Source organism: Saimiri boliviensis, chromosome 14 (assembly GCF_048565385.1).
Source record: "Saimiri boliviensis isolate mSaiBol1 chromosome 14, mSaiBol1.pri, whole genome shotgun sequence".
NCBI classification, from domain to species: Eukaryota; Metazoa; Chordata; class Mammalia; order Primates; family Cebidae; genus Saimiri; species Saimiri boliviensis.
The window spans coordinates 8069536-8087927 of NC_133462.1; the positions used below are offsets into that span (position 1 = coordinate 8069536).

The following is an 18392-nucleotide window of genomic DNA, read 5'->3' on the forward strand; positions in this document are numbered from 1 at the left end:
CACTGCACCCTCCGCCTCCTGGGTTGAAGCGATTCTCCTGCCTCAGCTCCTGAGTAGCTGGGACTACAGATGGATGATCAGACCTTTCTACCTCATGGGCTACCCTGGGAAGAGGCGTGACTCAGATGAGACTCTCCCCTATTGGCTGCTTTATGTTAATTCCTCATGCTCACAAGAACCCTGCGAGTTAGGTTTACTGTGTCCACCACGCAGGGGAGGAAAGTGAAGAGTAAAGTAACTTGCTCGAACTATTAGTCCTGGATGGGGCTGAAATCTGAGTCCAGTTCTGGCCATCACACCAGCGTGATTCCCACATACTTGCTGGTGTCCTGTTCCCATGGAGAACTCCACTTTGGAACCTCCCTGACATCTCTCTCTCCAGCCAAAGCCCAAAGCCCAGGCCCCTTGGGAGCCACCCCTTATGGATCTTGATCTCTGAGTAGTCGGTGGTGCTGGGGGCCTCCTGGCCCGCAGGCTCCCAGGGCCTCAGCTCCTGGAAGTTGAAGGGGGTGTAGTGGAACTCCTGCTCCTCCACCAGGGTGGGGGTGGACTCAGCAGGGGGCCTCTTCCCCCCTTATACCATCCAGTTCCTGCTCCAGCTGTCCCCACACTCACAGTGCACACAGAGACTCAGAGACATTTGCAGGGAGCCCAGGGTGCTGAGCTCAGCAGGTGAAGCCTCCTCCTCCTGCAGACCCTATGCAAGGGGCTCCAGGACCCTGGTACCAGAGACCAGGGTGGTGTTTAGGGCAGGGAGCCCTGGAACCAGCTCAGGTGTGCAGGGGGTTGCCGTCAGCATCACAGAGCAGCCGCAGAGCCTGGCCCTCCAGGACAAGAAAGAACGAGGTGTTTTGCAGAATCTTGAGAGCTTTGGGGAGAAAGGCGCAAAGCCAGGTGGGAAGTGAGGCGCTCGTGTCCCTCTCCTCCTCCGGGGTCCACACTAGCTCTGAGGAGGGACTAGTAGAGGGAGGGCCTCAGGCCTTCCGAGCAGCCCAGACCACTTCCCCGGAGCTGCCCAGGCTGTCCCGAAGCAGGAAGAGCGGGGGCTGGGGACAGTAACGTGGCAAACAAGTGCGATTCCTGGACCACAGAGGAGCGGCAGGAGGAGAAACAGAGAGGGGTGTGGCGGCTCCCGTGGATGTGGCCACAGAGCATGTGGGTGAGCAGAGTCTCAGCTCAGCGCGGTCAAGTCTGTGGGGCCTCCTCATGCCCCTCCCCGAGACTGGCCTCCCTTTATTGCCTCAATCTCTCATCCTCACTTTATGCTGTAAGGATTATAGGGGTCAGGCTTTTCATATTGGTCCCCCTCTCTGCTTCCATCCAGCCCCGAAGAGGGCAGGACAAGCTCCTTCCTACCTGTGCTGTTACCTTGGAAGATGCTGATGGCCACATTCTGTGGAGCTTCTAGGGTGGAAAGAGGTGGCCACCTCCACATCCCTGAAGAGGGACATTGGGCATGGGGCCTTCCCTGCAAGGAGCCGTGGAAACAGAGAAGGAAGCTCTCCTCTTTGGCTACCAGGTCCCCAGCTCAAAGCTCTGGCTCAGCCCTGCCCTCCTTCCACACCCTCAGGGGCCCAGGCATCCTGGCCCAGCACTCACAGAGACATTAAGCTGGATGGTTCTTTCCGTGGTCACACCAGTTCCAGGGAACGTCACCTGACAGATGAGGTTAGTGCCGTGGTTCTGGGGCCGTGGGGTGATCATGAGCATCAAGGAGTGGAAGGTCCTGGGCCCCGGAGAGGTGGGGGCAGCTGACATCCAGCAGAAGATGGGGGTCGTTCCCTGCCCACAGGCCTGGGGAACAGAGCAGGTCAGGTTCCTGGGGCTGCTGGACTTGAGGGTCCCCAGGATGAGGATGTCAGGCCTGTTAGTCAGGGCTGGTAAGGAGAGGGGGACGCAAGATCAGGAAGAGGGGTCAAGGCGTGACCCTGGGGAATCTCAGGCTCTGATCTAGCTCCTCCCCTCACCTTGAGTCCCTTTACCCCCAACTCCCACCTAGGAGAGGGTCTGTGCCAGCCCTGGCCCGCAGCCCCCATACCTTCCTTGTGGCCACTCCTGGAGCCTGTGCCTTCCCTGTTTTCACACGCACAAAGAGCTGGTATTGCTTGTAATTTCATCTCACACTTCCTCTCTCCACCCGCAACAGGTAGGAATTACTGTCCCTCCCGCTGGCGTCTCTGATGACCAGGGAACACTCGTTGGTTTGTCGGTTCCTTAGGAGTTGGAATAATTGGCCCTGGGTCTCCTCCCCCACTTTTCTTTTCTTTATTTTTTATTTATTTATTTTTTTTTTTGAGAAGGAGTTTCGCTCTTTTTACCCAGGCTGGAGTGCAGTGGCATGATCTCTGTTCACTGCAACCTTGCAACCTCTACCTCCTGGGTTCAAACAATTCTCCTGCGTTAGCCTCCTGAGTAGCTGGGACTATAGGCGTGTGCCACTGTGCCCAGCTAATTTCTGTATTTTTAGTAGAGATGGGTTTTCACCCTGTTGACCAGGATGGTCTTGATCTCTTGACCTCGTGATCCACCCGCCTCGGCCTCCCAAAGTGCTGGAATTATAGGCGTGAGCCACTGCGCCCGGCCTCCTCCCCCACTTTTTTATCTGGGTTGTTTGTGGCCACTGGAGTGTCCCGGTCTGTATCGGTCCCTGCCCAGAACCAGTAGCCATGAACTGGGTGAGAGTTAGTCTGGCTGTCCCCTGGGTAGAAGAAGGAGCAGGGCACATGGACACCCAGGCCCTCCTGCACCGTCATCAGCCTCTGTACTTGGCAGCGGGTAACCATCCCCATGCTGTCCCTGTCCCTCCACCCCCGCCCTTCCCACAGAAGGGGCAGCAGCGGCAGCAGCATGTCTCGGGTTGAAGGTTCCAGGGAACGTCTGTTCCTTGGGCTGGTCTAAGGAACTGAGAGCTCAAGACTTTGGGGAGTCTCCACAGGAAATCAGGGGTGAGGTTGAGACAGTGACCTCCTGAGAGGAGGAACTTCACACCCAGACACTGTCAGGGCCAGGTCAGCCCTGGGAATTCCATCGTCCACTCCTGGGGACCCTGGGAGGCCAGCAGGGGGACCCTGGGAGGCCAGAGAATCAGGAGATTCTCCCAGATATCCACCCCAAGCTGGGCTCTTGCCCCCGTCTGTCTCCTGTCTTACCCTTCCCCTGAGATGACGCTTTCTGCAAAGTGACAATGGGTCCCATCTGGCCAGACCCCTGAGGCACAGGCTGTGGATGTTGTGGATTACAGGAGTGGGATTCTGGGACAGGAGAGATGTGGGCACCAGGTGGGGCGCATAGGCAGCCTCTCCTCCCTCCCTCCACAACTAGGTGGTGACCACCCTGTCTCTGCACAATGGGGTCACCATATTGTCCCCATAGAGTCTTTTCCAGTGGGAGATTCTAAGTCTTCCAACATCAGTTTTTCCATCGATGGGAGCTGTGATGATGTGAATACATGTATTCTGAATATTTTAAGACTCTTGTGGCCAGGCACAGTGGCTCATGTAGCTGGGATTACAGGCGTGTGCCACTATGCCCAGCTAATTTTTGTATTTTTAGTAGAGATGGGGGTCTCACCATGTTGGCCAGGCTGGTCTTGAACTCCTGACCTCAGGTGATCCACCTGCCTTGGCTTCCCAAAGTGCTGAGATTACAGGCGTGAGCCACCGTGCCCGGCCAAAACTTTGGATTTCAACTGCATTTTAGACTAAAGTGACCTGAGAGGTGTTTGCAGAACACCCTGTCCAACAGCTGAGGAACACAGTCTTCCCTTTGGCACATGAAACATTCTCCAGGATACACCATATGTTAGGCTACAAATGAAATCTGACATATTTATAGAAATTGAAATCCTAGGCTGGGCGTGGTGGCTCAAGCCTGTAATCCCAGCACTTTGGGAGGCCGAGGCGGGTGGATCACAAGGTCAAGAGATCGAGACCATCCTGGTCAACATGGTGAACCCTCGTCTCTACTAAAAATACAAAAAAAAAAAAAAAAAAAAAAAATGAGCTGGGCATGGTGGCACGTGCCTGTAATCCCAGCTACTCAGGAGGCTGAGGCAGGAGAATTGCCTAAACCCAGGAGGCGGAGATTGCGGTGAGGCGAGATCACGCCATTGCGCTCCAGCCTGGGTAACAAGAGCGAAACTCCGTCTCAAAAAAAAAAAAAAGAAAAAAGAAACTGAAATCCTATTAAACATCTTCTCAGACCACAGTGGAAATGGAACTAGAAGTGATTAATAAGAGGAACTTCAGAAGATGTACAAATGTATGGAAGTTAACATGCTCCTGAATGACCTCTGGGTCAAGGAAGAAATTAAGAACATCAAGATGTTGCTTGAGGCCAAGAGTGGTGGCTCACGCCTGTGGTCCCGGCATTTTGGGAGGCAAGACGGGCAGATCACCTGAGGTCAGGCGTTGGAGACTAGTCTGGCCAACATGGTAAAACCCATCTCTACTAAAAAAAAAAAGAAAGAAAAAAGGGTGGGCATGGTGGTGCATACCTGCAATCCCAGCTACTTAGGAGGCTGAGGCAGGAGAATTGCTTGAACCTGGAAGGTGGAGGTTGCAGTGAGCCAAGACCATGCCACTGCACTCCAGCCTGGGCGACAAAGTGAGACTCCGTCTAAAAAAAAATTTTTTTTCATTGAAATGAAGATGGAAATACAACCTACCAAAACCTGTGAGATACAGCAAAAGCTGTGCCAGGAGCGAAGTTTGTAACAACAAATGTCTACTTGAAAAAAATAGAAAGAATTCAAATATACCGTATAACAATGCACCTCTGGAGGGGCATGCTGGCTCAGCCCTGTAACTCTAGCAGGCAGGCGGACCACCTGAGGTGGGAGCCCAAGGTGGGCAGATCACCTGAGGTCAGGGCTTTGAGACCAGCCTGGCCAACATGGTGAAACCCCGTCTCTACTAAAAATAAAAAATTAGGCCGGGCGCGGTGGCTCAAGCCTGTAATCCCAGCACTTTGGGAGGCCGAGGCGGGTGGATCACGAGGTTGAGAGATCGAGACCAACCTGGTCAACATGGTGAAACCCCGTCTCTACTAAAAATACAAAAAATTAGCTGGGCGTGGTGGCACGTGCCTGTAATCCCAGCTACTCAGGAGGCTGAGGCAGGAGAATTGCCTGAACCCAGGAGGCGGAGGTTGCGGTGAGCCGAGATCGCGCCATTGCACTCCAGCCTGGGTAACAAGAGCGAAACTCCGTCTCAAAAAAAAAAAATAAAAAAATAAAAAATAAAAAAAAAAATAAAAAAATAAAAAATAAAAAATTAGCCAGGCATGGTGGCACAAGCCTGTAATCCCAGCTGCTCAGGAGGCTGAGGCAGGAGAATTGCTTGAACCTGGGAGGTAGAGGTTGCAGTGTGCCGAAACCGTGCCTCTGCCCTCTAGCCTGGGCAACAGAGCGAGACACCATCTCAAAACAAACAAAAAGCAGTGCACCCCAAGGAACAAGGAAGGAGAAAAGGCAAAATTAGTACAAGGAAGGAAATGGCCAGGCGTGGTGGCTTGTGGCTGTCATCTCAGCATTTTGAGAGGCCAAGGTTGGAGAATCACTTGAGGCCAGGAGTTGGAGACTAGCCTGAGCAACAAAGGGGAACCCCAACTCTACAGAAAACAAAAATTACCCAGGCGCAGTGGCATGTGCCAGTGATCCCAGCTACTTGGGAGGCTGAAGCAAGAGGAGCACCTGAGCCAGGGAAGTCAAGGCCGTGGCGATCTGTGACCACACCCCTGTGCTCCATCCAGCCTGGGAGATAGATTGAAATCCTGTCAAAAACAAAAGCAAAAACAAACTGCAGTGCTCGCTAAGAGCTTCCCAGGTCACCTCTGTCAAGGCTGGGGCCTCGGCTTGCCATTGGGTACTGACTTCATCCACTGCTTCAGCCACAGCTCTTTTCTACCCAGGGACCCTCCCCTACTGACCTGAAGCCTTAACTATTCAACCCAGTGAATAAAATACTGGGGAAAGGGCCGGGCGCGGTGGCTCATGCCTGTAATCCCAGCACTTTGGGAGGCCAAGGTGGGCGGATCATGAGGTCAAGAGATCGAGACCATCCTGGTCAACATGGTGAAACTCTGTCTCTACTAAAAAATACAAAAAATTAGCTGGGCATGGTGGCACGTGCCTGTAATCCCAGCTACTCAGGAGGCTGAGGCAGGAGAATTGCCTGAACCCAGGAGGCAGAGGTTGCGGTGAGGCGAGATCGCGCCATTGCACTCCAGCCTGGGTAACAAGAGCGAAACTCCGTCTCAAAAAAAAAAAAAAGGGACCCTCAAAACTATATAAATCGTGGAAATTAAACAATCTGCCCCTGAATGATTTGGGGGTTAACAATGAAATCGAGATGGAAATTTAAAAATTCTTTGAAATAAACTAATAGTGATACAAATTATCAAAACATCTAGAATACAGCAAAAGCAGTGCTAACAGGAAACTGTAGCACTCAATGCCTGTATCAAAATGTCTGAAGCCAGGCACAGTGGCTCACACCTGTAATCCTAGCACTTTGGGAGGCCGAGGAGGGTGGATTACCTGAGGTCAGGAGTTGGAGACCAGCCTGGCCAACATGGCGAAACCCCGTCTGTACTAAAAATACAAAGATTACCCTGGCATGGTGGCAGGTACCTGTAATCCCAGCTACTTGGGAGGCTGAGGCAGGAGAATCACTTGAACCCAGGAAGCAGAGGTTGCAGTGAGCCAAGATCACACCACTACACTCCGGCCTGGGTAACAGAGCAAGACTCCATCTCAAAAAAAAAAAAAAAAAAAAAAAAAAGAGCCTGAAAGATCATGAATTGACAACCTAATGTCACATCTCAAGGAACTAGAGAAACAAGAACAAACTAAACCCAAAGCTAGCAAAAGAAGAGACGTAACAAAAATCAGAGCAGAACTAAATGAAACTGAAACAAAAAATACAGAAATCAATGAAACAGAAGGTTGGTTCTTGGAAAATAGAAACAAAATTGATAGACCATTAGCTAGATTAACCAGGAAAAGAAGATTCAAATGAAGTCAATTAGAAATAACACCGGAGGCCGGGCGCGGTGGCTCAAGCTTGTAATCCCAGCACTTTGGGAGGCCGAGGCGGGTGGATCACAAGGTCGAGAGATCGAGACCATCCTGGTCAACATGGTGAAACCCCGTCTCTACTAAAAATACAAAAAATTAGCTGGGCATGGTGGCGCGTGCCTGTAATCCCAGCTACTCAGGAGGCTGAGGCAGGAGAATCGCTTGAACCCAGGAGGCGGAGGTTGCGGTGAGCCGAGATCACGCCATTGCACTCCAGCCTGGGTAACAAGAGCAAAACTCCGTCTCAAAAAAAAAAAAGAAAAGAAAAAGAAATAACACCGGAGATGGCCGGATGCAGTTAGCTGACATTGCGCCATTGCACTCCAGCCCGGGTGACAAGAGTGTTACTCTGTCTCAAATAAATAAATAAAAATCAACAAAAGAAAAAGGTTCATAGGGCAGGATCCAGAAGAGACCACGTGTGGAGTTCCAGGTGACCTTTCCCAGTGAAGTCATACAGAAAATGCTTAATGCTTGCAGCAAGGATGAATGACAACATACACCAAGTATTGCCACCCAGGCAAGCTTGCCAGAGCCTTGCTGTTCAGCGTTTTTACTGGGCGTTGGTCACATGGATGTGATCAATTGCCTGTATGGCTGACCTAGTTTTTACCCTCTGTGGAGGTAGAGCAATAATACATGCTACAAAGTCCCCACCATAAATCAGCGTCCTCACCGACTCTTCCAGTGTCCCATGGCCCACTGGAGAATGAATGAATGAATGGGACTGCATTCATCACCTCACCTGCAGCCATAACTCACCTGTGTCCCCTGACAGTCCCCTCCTAGCACTGCCCACCCCCAAGGCTGCCCAGGGTGGCTCCTTCCTGGTTTGGGGCAGATCCTCATGCCCTCTGCCGTGCTGCTTTCCCTGAGAAAGGAGAAGTCAGGAGGGGATCTTTCAGGACCTTGCGCTTCCCCAGGCTCCTCCTCTGCCGATGGTCACTGCCCCTCCGCCAGGCTTCCTGCTGGAGGAGTTTCCTTCCGAGCCAGGCCGGCCCAGAAGCCAGATGATCCCGGGACAGGCCCAGCCCGAGAGTCCAGAGATGCTGCTGCTGTCCCTGCTGCTGCCCATGCTCGGGGAGGGTGAGTGGGGTCGGCAGCTGGGGTTCCTTTGCAGGGGCTGGGGCTGCCGCTGAGCCGCTGCCTCTCCCCAGGGTTCCTGAACGAGGGTTCCAGTTACAGTCTTCAGGTGCAGAGGCTGGTGACGGTGCAGGAGGGCCTGTGTGTCTTCGTGCCTTGCAACCTCTCCTACCCCCGAGGTGGCTGGAATGAGTCTACTGCCGCTCATGGCTACTGGTTCAAAGTAACGACCAACACACGCACCCTTGCTCCTGTGGCCACAAACAACCGGAATCGAGAGGTGGGCATGAGCACGCGGGACCGATTCCAGCTCATGGGGGACCCCGGCAAGGGGAGCTGCTCCTTGGTGATCAGAGACGCGCAGATGCAGGACATGGGAATGTACTCGTTTCGGGTGGAGAGAGGAAGCTCTGTGAAATTCAGTTTCCTGAACGTGTTCCATCTAAAGGTAACAGGTATGGAATGGGGTGGGAACTCCTGCCTCTCACACTGGGGAGGGACCCTGGGCATGGGCTGAGCCCTGCAGCACTAGCACCGCTACCCTGTCTCTGTCCCAGCCCTGACTCAGAAGCCTGATGTCTACATCCCCGAGACCCTGGAGCCTGGGCGGCCAGTGACGGTCATCTGTGTGTTTAACTGGGCTTTCAAGAAATGTCCAGCCCCTTCTTTCTCCTGGACGGGGGCTGCCCTCTCCTCCAGAAGAACCAGACCAAGCAGCCCCCACTTCTCAGTGCTCAGCCTCATGCCCAGACCCCAGGACCACGACACCAACCTCACCTGCCATGTGGACTTCTCTAGAACGGGTGTGAGCATACAGAGGACCGTCCAACTCCGCGTGGCCTGTGAGTGTGGCCTCGGACTGTGGGGCCTGCAGACAGACCCCGGGGGTGGGGAGGTGGAGCCCAGCAGGGCAGTGAGCGGCTCCCAGCTCAGGAGGGTCCAGGGAGAGGAAGCCCTGGGAAGGGATGGGAATGGCGTCTGGTCCTGTCCACACGCGTGAGCCCCGGTGCTGGCTGTCACTTGTCTTCCTGGGATGGTCCCACTTTCTTTTCCCTGAGGGACTTTTTTCCTGGTGTGAGGAACCAATTGTTCCTCCCTGAAGCCAGCTCACCATCTTGTTGCAGACGCCCCCAGAGACGTTGTTATCAGCATTTCCCGTGACAACACATCAGGTACCGAGGGCCATCGGACTGGGGCTGGGCCAGTCCTCTTATTTGGAATGAAACATTTTCGTGGAGGTGAGGGGATGTGCTCCTTCCTTAGCCCTTCTCTGGTTCTCTGTTTCTCTCTCTCTCTCTAGTCCTGAAGCTCCAGGAAAATCTCACACATCTGGAAGCCCAGAAAGGCCAGTTCCTGAGGCTCCTCTGTGCTGCTGACAGCCAGCCCCCCGCCACACTGAGCTGGGTGCTGCAGGACAGAGTCCTCTCCTGGTCCCACCCCTGGGGCCCCAGAACCCTGGGGCTGGAGCTTCCCCGGGTGAAGGCCGGGGATTCAGGCCGCTACACCTGCCGAGCGGAGAACAGGCTTGGCTCCCAGCAGCGAGCCCTGGACCTCTCTGTGCAGTGTGAGTGCCTAGCAGGGGCCCGGAGTCCATCTGGGAGGGCAGGACGGGTGGGGACACAGGGGATGGATCCAAGTGCAGAGGTCAGTGACGGTGCCTGAGGGCCTGTGTGACTCTGTCCTGCTCTTTCTCCTACTCCCAAAAGGACTGGACAGAGTCTACCCCAGCTTATGGCTGCTGGTTCAAAGAAAGGACTGAGACAAGCAGAGCCAGGGCTCCAGAGCTGAGGGTCCTGGAACCCCAGGCCTAGGGGACCGACCTTCTTACCTGTTAGACTCATGCAGTTTGTGTCTGGGACTCAGTGGGTGATTCTGCTGTGCCCTTCTATCCCCCACAGGACAGTTCCCTTTGCCCAGAGGGAAGCCCCTGGCCCATCTAGAGCCTGTCCCGTCTCCATTTCAGATCCTCCAGAGAACCTGAGAGTGACGGTTTCCCAAGCAAACAGGACAGGTAGGAAAGGGGACAGAGGAGCCAGGGCCTCTCGGTGCTAAACTGGGGGCCCAGGCGTCTGGAGGGTCCCCACGCAGGAGGGTCCCTGCGCCCCAAGCTGCACCACGTGGATTCTGCCTCTTCCTTCTCTAGTCCTGGAAAACCTTGGAAACGGCACATCCCTCCCGGTCCTGGAGGGCCAAAGCCTGCGCCTGGCCTGTGTCACCCACAGCAGTCCCCCAGCCAGGCTGAGCTGGACCCGGCGGGGACAGACCCTGAGCCCCTCCCCACCCTCAGACCCCTCGTTCCTGGAGCTGCCTCGGGTTCAAATGGAGCACGAAGGAGAGTTCACCTGCCACGCTCAGCACCCACTGGGCTCCCAGCACGTCTCTCTCAGCCTCTCCGTGCACTGTGAGTGGGGAAAGCGGGCAGCTGGGTCCCAGGAAGGGGTCCCAGCTGAGTCCTGTCCTCCCTCCCCACAGACCCCCCACAGCTGCTGGGCCCCTCCTGCTCCTGGGAGGCTGAGAGTCTGCACTGCAGCTGCTCCTCCCAGGCCAGCCCGGCCCCCTCTCTGCGCTGGTGGCTTGGAGAGGAGCTGCTGGAGGGGAACAGCAGCCAGGACTCCTTCCGGGTCACCCCCAGCTCAGCCGGGCCCTGGGCCAACAGCTCCCTGAGCCTCCAAGGGGTCCTCAGCTCCCACCTTAGGCTCAGCTGTGAGGCCTGGAATGTCCACGGGGCCCAAAGCAGCTCCGTCCTCAAGCTGCCACGCGGTGAGGGGGCTGTGGGGGGCCAAGGCTCAGGGAGAAAGAGACAGGATCCTAGAGAGATGAAGTTGTGGGGAGGGGGGCTGGGCGTGGCGGGAAGGGATGGGAACACAGTCCCTGCTCTGTGGCAGGTGGGAGTGGAGAATCCCAGAGCTCTAGGTCTGTGGGAGGAGGGGCAGGAGGGTCTCAGGCTGGGAGGGCATCCCCCCAATCCCCGTTCCTCTGCAGGGAATCAGGAGTGGAGGAGAGGACTTGGTCTGGGGGCCGCTCTCGGAGCTGGCGTCGCTGCCCTGCTCTCTCTCTGTTTGTGCCTTGTCGTCTTCAGGTGAGTGTCGTCTTTAGGAGGGCTGATGGTGCAGGGCGTGGGAAGGGGGAGGGTTCTAGAATCCCAGATAGTCCCCGCTGCAGGAATCTGGGCGGGGCAGTGGGTGTGAGAAGTGCACCTTGGGCGAGAGGATCAGAGCAGGAGTCCGCTCCGGAACGGTGATCCGGGCCATCTTTGAGGGTCCCCAGATCTCACGGTGGAAGTCATCCCGTGGGAGGTGGAGGTTGCAGTGAGCAGAGATCGAGCCACTGCACTCCAGCCTGGGCGATAGAGCAAGACTCCATCTCAAAATAAAAAAGAAGTCCCCTGGTGTACCTGGCCCCACCCCACCGGCCCCACAGCCTTCCAGCCTCCACTAAGCCGTGGGGGCAGCCCTCGCCCCGGGCCCTGGGCCAGCCTGGAGGCTGAAGGGCCCTGCCCCCTCTGTCAGGGCGAAGATCTGCAGGAAGGAAGCCGCCCCGATGGCAGCCGCTGAGCAGGACGCGCCCTCCGCCCTGGGGCCCATCTCCCGGTTGAGAGCCCAGCCTCTGTCCTCTGGGGCCTTGGCCGTTCCCCTTTCCCGGACGGCCATGGCCACGCCTCTTGATGACTCGCAGAATCATCGTGCCCCGAATAAGGTTTTGCTCCTGGGTCCCCATCAATGCAGCCCGTGATCCATGAGGGGCTCTCCCCACTGCTGCCACATACCCTCCCAGAGCCAAGGGCGCCCGCAGGCCTGTCCCCCCCTACCTGTGCTCAGCTCCAATGGACCCTCCACCTCCTGCTCCTCCTTTCCCCCCGGACCCCCGACTCCTTTGCCCTCCCTCCTATCTCTCCTCAACACAGGATGCCAGAGAGACCTTTCCCCAAGTAACCATTGTCTACTACAAATCTCAGGGTCCCCATCCTCACTTCTGACAGCAACTGCGGTTGTGGGGTCCTCATGAGCACTCTGAGGTTGGATAGCCTCCTAGGACTCTCTGAGAGCTGAGATCCTCGTGGGGACAGTTTATATAGTGACCAATAACAGATGAAAATCAAGGGCCGGGCGCGGTGGCTCAAGCCTGTAATCCCAGCACTTTGGGAGGCCGAGGCGGGTGGATCACGAGGTCGAGAGATCGAGACCATCCTGGTCAACATGGTGAAACCCCGTCTCTACTAAAAATACAAAAATTAGGCCGGGCGCGGTGGCTCAAGCCTGTAATCCCAGCACTTTGGGAGGCCGAGGCGGGTGGATCACGAGGTCAAGAGATCGAGACCATCCTGGTCAACATGGTGAAACCCCGTCTCTACTAAAAATACTAAAAATTAGCTGGGCATGGTGGTGCGTGCCTGCAATCCCAGCTACTTAGGAGGCTGAGGCAGGAGAATTGCCTGAACCCAGGAGGCGGAGGTTGCGGTGAGCCGAGATCGGTGCCATTGCACTCCAGCCTGGGTAACAAGAGCGAAACTCCGTCTCAAAAAAAAAAAAAAAAAAAAAAAATACAAAAATTAGCTGGGCATGGTGGCGCGTGCCTGTAATCCCAGCTACTCAGGAGGCTGAGGCAGGAGAATTGCCTGAACCCAGGAGGCGGAGGTTGCGGTGAGCCGAGATCGCACCATTGCACTCCAGCCTGGGTAACAAGAGCGAAACTCCGTCTCAAAAAAAAAAAAAAAAGAAAAAGAAAATCAGGGATGGGGAGAGGTGCGGGGGGCAGGTCCAGGAGAGACCAAACCTGCAGCTTCTGGGTGTCCTTTCCCACTGGAGCTGAGGGAACAGCACCCAGTTCTCCTGGCAAGGGCATGTGACAGAAGCTCGGAGCGTCAGTGTACCGCCCACCCAGGAACCTCCCCTGAGCCTGGGTCCCGGGTTCGCTGGGGGTGGGTCATGCAGGCACAGGGCACCTGCTGATGACCTCAGTTCTTCAGCCCCTGCAGAGCCACACTGATGCCACGTAGGCCCCACCATAAGTCCCAGTGCTGGCATAGACGAGTGGCGTGGCCTGTGGTCCTGGGTGAACAGGGATGCCCCTACCAGCAGGATGCTGCAAGGCCCTAAATTAGAGGTTTTCCCCCACCCCTCGCCTGGGCACAAAGGGCCAAACCTTTCTCTGGGCAGGTGAATCCTTTACCTACAGTGACCTTTCTTTCCTGGGCTCCTAGCTCAATTTCACAGCTGTGTCTGGGTAGATCCTCACAGGTCCCTCGGGTCAGTCCAGGTCCCAGCAAATCCCTGTCTTTCTCACACCTCCTCCTTCCTGGGCATCCATCCACAATTTGCAATTAGATAGTAACTTGATTGACTATAGCTTTTTTTTTTTTTTTTAAGACAGGTTTTCACCATGTTGGTCAGGCTGGTCTTGAATTCCTGACCTCACGTGATCCGCCTGTCTCCTCCAAAGTGCTTGGATTACAGGTGTGAGCCACCACGCCCAGCCGACTATAGCTTTAATGTCTACTTCTCCTTCCACAATGCAAGCTGCCTGAGGTCAAGCATGGTGTCTGCCTAGTTCTCCTGAGAATATCCAGGGGCTGGCACAGGGGAGCTGTTCCATAAGGCAGCAGGCACTGGACTCAGAGAGACCTAGACGGGAATCCTGGCCTGACCACTGATTAAATGTGTGGGTTTGGGGTATTTACTCCGTCTCCATCTCTCCATCTGATCATGGGGATAATAGTGTCTCCCCAGTGATTGTGGTGAGGGTTTTGAGTCTGGCAGTGAATTACCAAGAGCCAGGCATTATTTTTCTCAAATATTTGCTGAATGAGTGAATGAATGAATGAGTGAATGAATGAGGGCCCGGCCAGTGTTTGTGGAGTAAGTGAAAGAGGAAACGCTTAGCTTCCAGGTCCTCTCGTGCACCCTCCTTGCTCTCTCTCAGCCCCCATGATCCTAATTCGACCCCTTTCTCCACTGCATTCAGGGTCACCAGCAAAAATGCCCAGCAGGCAGCTCCCAAGACTACGAGCCCCCAGGTGCAGCCCCCCCAACCGAGGGAGAGGAGCCGGAGCTCCACTATGCCTCCCTCAGCTTCCAAGGGCTCAGGCCTCGGGAGCCTGCAGACCAGGAGGCCCCCAGCACCACGGAGTACTCAGAAATCAAGATCCGCAAGGGACAGCCCTCGAGGGGCTCCGACTCTGGGCTTTTGTTGGAGACAAAGACATCAGGGACGCTTCCAAAGTGAAGAGTTCTCCATGGAAACGGGACACCAGCAAGGGTGTGGGCGTCACACTGGTATCGGCCAGAACTGGACTCAGATTTCAGCCCCATCCCCCACGAAGAGCTTGAGTTTGAAGATTATGCTTTCTGAGGCAGGGTCTCCCTCTGACTCCCAGGCCGGAGTCTAGTGGTGCAATCTGAGCTCACTGCAGCCTCAACCTGCCGGGTCAAACTGATCCTCCCATCTCAGCCTCCCGAGGAGCTGAGACTACAATTGTGCACCTCCACACCTGCCTCATTTTTGTATTTTTAGTAGAGACAATGTTTCACCATGTTTCCCAGGCTGGTCTTAAACTCCTGGGCTCCAGCGATCTGCCTGACCCTGCCTCCCAAAGTGCGGGGATTATGGACGTGAGCCACCGTGCCCAACCACAGATTATACTTTCAATTCAGAGAATGAGTCTGAAGATGACACTTCGAGGCACCGTTTCTATGGTTCATTGCTACGGAAGCTTCTCTGGACGCGTAAAGCACAGGAAACCAGGCAGAGGAGGCATGGGGCGCTCTCCGGAACAAGAAGCCAGCTCCTGGAGTTGCTTTGCTGCAACTGACGTTCTCCACTGAGGACCATTCTCTTCCTTCGGAAGAGGGAGAGTGAGAGAAGGAACTCTTGAGTGGTTCCCATTAACATTAAAAAAAAAAAAACAAAAATAAAGAGCCTGAGGTTGAGCAAGTCATCTTACTCCTCAGTAAAGTGTGCCCAATAAGCCTAATTCAAAGGCTCTTGAGGGACAGAAAGGAAGGTCATTAAAGCATCCAGGCCTGGCACGGTGGCACCCACCTGTAATCCCAACACTTCAGGAGGCCAGGGCAAGCGGATCACATGAGGTCAGGAGTTTGAGACCAACCTGGCCAACGTGCTGAAACCCTGTCTCTACTAAAAATATAAAAATTAGCCAGGTGTGGTGGTGCACACCTGTAGACCCAGCTACTCGAGAGGCTGAGGCACAAGAATTGCTTGAACGCAGGAGACAGAGGTTGCAGGGAGCCGAGATTGCACCACTGCACTCCAGCCTGGGTGAGAGAGGGAGGCTCTGTCTCAAAAATAAATAAATAAGGCCGGGCACAGTAGCTCACACCTGTAATCCCAACGATTTGGGAGGTCAAGGCCAGTGGATCACGAGGTCAGGAGATAGAGGCCATCCTGGCCAACATGGTGAAACCCCATCTCTACAAAAAACACAAAAAAATTAGCCGGGTGTGGTGCAGGCACCTGTAACCCCAGCCACTCAGGAGGCCAGGGCAGGAGAATCACTTGAACCCGGAGGCAGAGGTTGTGGTGAGCCAAGATCACACCACTGCACTCCAGCCTGGATCACAGAGTGAGGCTCTGTCTCATAAATAAATAAATAAATAAATAAATAAATAAATAAATAAATAAATAAAGTGTCCAACAGAGGCGTTTGTGCAGTGAGTCCCTCGCCTGAGTCACACCTTTTCCCAGGGCAGCCCACTAGCTATAAAGTTCTCACCGTCCTGGCCGTGCTGAGGGCCTCTGCCGGTCAACTGCAGCCTCCGAAAGCTGAGGCTGCGGTTGGTCTGTCTCAGCTCATTTCTCCTTCTGCCCGACTTGCTTCCTCCTCTATAGGGGTTTCTTTTCCAGATTTTTTTTTTTTTTTTTTTTTTTTTTTTTTTTTTTTTTGAGAAGTCTTGCTCTGTCTCCCAGGCTCACTGAAACCTCCGCCTCCCAGGTTGAAGCAATTCTCCTACCTCAGCCTCCCAACTAGCTGGGATTACAGGCGCCTGCCACCACACCCAGCTAATTTTTGTATCTTTTTGTAGAGATGGGATTTTGCCATGTTGGCCAGGCTGGTCTCGGACTCCTGACCTCAGGTGATCCACCTGCCTCAGCCTCCCAAAGATTACAGGCATGAGGCAGCACACCCAGCCTTTTCCAGATTTTTGAGGCATAACTGAAAGACAAAAATTGAGTATATTTGCCATGAATATCATGATGTTTTGATATAGGTATACATTCTCAAATGATTACTACAAATCTGCTGGTCAGCCTGTCTCATCTCCATAGTTCTCTCTCTCTCTGTCTCTCTCTCCTCTTTCTCAGATGGAGTCTCGCTCTGTCATCCAGGCTGGAACGCAGTGGTACAATCTCGGCTCACTGCAGCCTCCACCTCCCAGGTTTCAAGCGATTCTCCTGCCTCAGCCTCTTGAGTAAGTGGGATTACAAGCGCGTGCCATCATGCCTGGCTAATTTTTGTATTTTTAGTACAGACACCGTTTCACCGTGTTGGCCAGGCTAATCTCAAACTCCTGGCTTCAGGTGATCTGCCCTTCTCAGCCTCCCAAAGTTCTGGGATTACAGGCGTGAGCGGCCACCTCCATTGTTCTCTTTTTGTGTGTGTGTTGGAAACATTTAAGATGTACCCTGTTAACAAATTTCGGGCATGCGATACAGTATTGTTAGCCAGTCACCATGCTGGCCAATAGACTTCCAGAACTGATTGCTGTTTGTTTGTTGAGACGGGTCTCGCTCTGCTGCCCAGGCTGGAGGGCAGTGGCACAATCACAGCTCACTGCAGCCTCAATCTCCTGGGCTTAATCGATCCTCCCACTTCGGCTTCCTTAAGTAGCTAGGACCACAGGCACGTGCCATCACTCCCAGCTAATGTTTTAGTTTTTTGTTTGTTTGTTTTTTGTAGAAATGGGATCTCACAGCCGGGCACGGTGCCTCACGCCTATAATCACATGGTCGTTACTAAAAATACAAACATTAGCAGGACATAGTGGTGGGTGCCTGTAATCCCAGCTACTAGGGAGGCTGAGGCAGAAGAATCACTTAAACCTGGGAGGCAGTGGTTGCAGTGAGCTGAGATCGCGCCATTGCACTCCAGCCTGAATGCCAAAAGCAAACTCCATCTCAAAAAAAAAAAAAAAAAAAAAGAGGCCAGATGCGGTGGCTCATGCCTGTAATCCTAGCACTTTAGGAGGCTGAGGCAGGAGATGACTTGAGTTTAGGAGTTCGAAACCAGTTTGGCTATCATGCTGAAACCCCGTCTCTACTAAAAATACAAAAAATTAGCTGGGCATGGTGGTGTGCACCTGTAATCCTAGCTACTCGGGAGGCTGAGGCCAGAGAATCGCTTGAACCCAGGAGGCGGAGGTTGCAGTGAGACGAGATTGTGCCACCATACTCCAACCTGGACGACAGAGTGAGACTCCCATCTCAACAAAGAAAAGAAAAGAAATGGCATCACTGTGTTTCCCAGGCTGGTCTCAAAGTCCTGGCCTCAAGCAGTCCTCCCACCTTGGCCTCCAAAAGTGCTAAGATCACAGGTGTAAGCCACCATGCCACGCTGACCTGATCTTGTAACTGTAAGTTTCTACCCGTTGACTGACATCTCCCCATTTTTCTCTCCTCCCAGCCCCCGGCAGCCACGGTTCTAATTCTGCTTTGTTTCCATGGGTTTTGTGGCAGGAGAATAGGGGATTAAGGGAACGGGGTTCAACAGGTGCAGCCGCTTCCTACAGGCAGGAGAGCAGCAGACGTGTGCAGGTCACATCCTCGCTCCCATGGCAACAAGCCACATCAGCCTCTGACTGACTGTGGGCCGGGTCTCCACTATGGCCTCTGATTGGTCGTAAACCCAATCCCTCATAGCATGTAACCAATTGGAGGCCTCTGAGGGGGCGCCTAGGGCTGTTGCAGGGTTTTTTCTAGCTTAATAAAAAGCGTAATTGGGGAGGCTCTTGAGCTGCTGGCTTAATTCCACTCTCGCTCTGAATTGTTTTTGATAAATCTGTGCTTTTCTATTCACAATAGCAAAAACATGGAATTAACCCAAGTGCCCATCAGTGATAGACTGGATATAGAAAATGTGGTGCATATACACCATGGAATACTATGCAGCCATCAAAAGGAATGAGATCACATCCTTTACAGGGACATGGTTGGAGCTGGAAGCCATTATCCTCAGCAAACTAACACAGGAACAGGAAGCCAAACACCTCATGTTTTC

At 54.0% G+C, this 18392-nt stretch overlaps 1 protein-coding gene, 1 non-coding gene and 1 pseudogene across 5 annotated transcripts; 2 read left to right on the forward strand and 1 right to left on the reverse strand.

Moving 5' to 3' along the window:
* Positions 1–193: 193 nt before the first annotated feature.
* Positions 194–2789, reverse strand: LOC101044797 (sialic acid-binding Ig-like lectin 6; annotated as a pseudogene).
* SIGLEC11 (sialic acid binding Ig like lectin 11) lies at positions 1203–16010 on the forward strand. 4 transcript variants are annotated; one of them, XM_039465629.2, is made up of 12 exons: positions 1203–1668; positions 8002–8164; positions 8236–8616; positions 8719–9003; positions 9286–9333; positions 9462–9725; positions 10125–10172; positions 10305–10562; positions 10634–10921; positions 11144–11240; positions 11671–11857; positions 14123–14479. In XM_039465629.2, the coding sequence occupies exons 2-12, from the start codon at positions 8017–8019 to the stop codon at positions 14381–14383; spliced, it is 2265 nt and encodes a 754-aa protein (XP_039321563.2). In that variant the 5' UTR covers positions 1203–1668; positions 8002–8016; the 3' UTR covers positions 14384–14479. The 4 variants fall into 4 exon arrangements, with proteins under 4 accessions (XP_039321563.2, XP_039321565.2, XP_074242146.1 ...); XM_039465631.2 differs by lacking the exon at positions 1203–1668 and having other exon boundaries at positions 2244–8164; XM_074386045.1 differs by lacking the exons at positions 1203–1668; positions 11671–11857 and having other exon boundaries at positions 5344–8164; positions 14123–16010.
* LOC120362923 (small nucleolar RNA U3) lies at positions 14824–15037 on the forward strand. The gene has a single exon (XR_005578710.1). It is a non-coding gene; the product is annotated as a small nucleolar RNA U3 (small nucleolar RNA).
* Positions 16011–18392: the final 2382 nt, after the last annotated feature.

What these genes read in the sequence shown, in the direction of transcription:
- SIGLEC11 (XM_039465629.2), top strand. Translation starts at nt 8,017, where the DNA reads ATGGTCACTGCCCCTCCGCCAGGCTTCCTGCTGGAGGAGTTTCCTTCC. An exon ending in TTGTGCCTTGTCGTCTTCAG is followed by an intron (nt 11,241 to 11,670) that starts GTGAGTGTCGTC and finishes CCCCTCTGTCAG; the next exon opens with GGCGAAGATCTGCAGGAAGG. An exon ending in ATCATCGTGCCCCGAATAAG is followed by an intron (nt 11,858 to 14,122) that starts GTTTTGCTCCTG and finishes CACTGCATTCAG; the next exon opens with GGTCACCAGCAAAAATGCCC.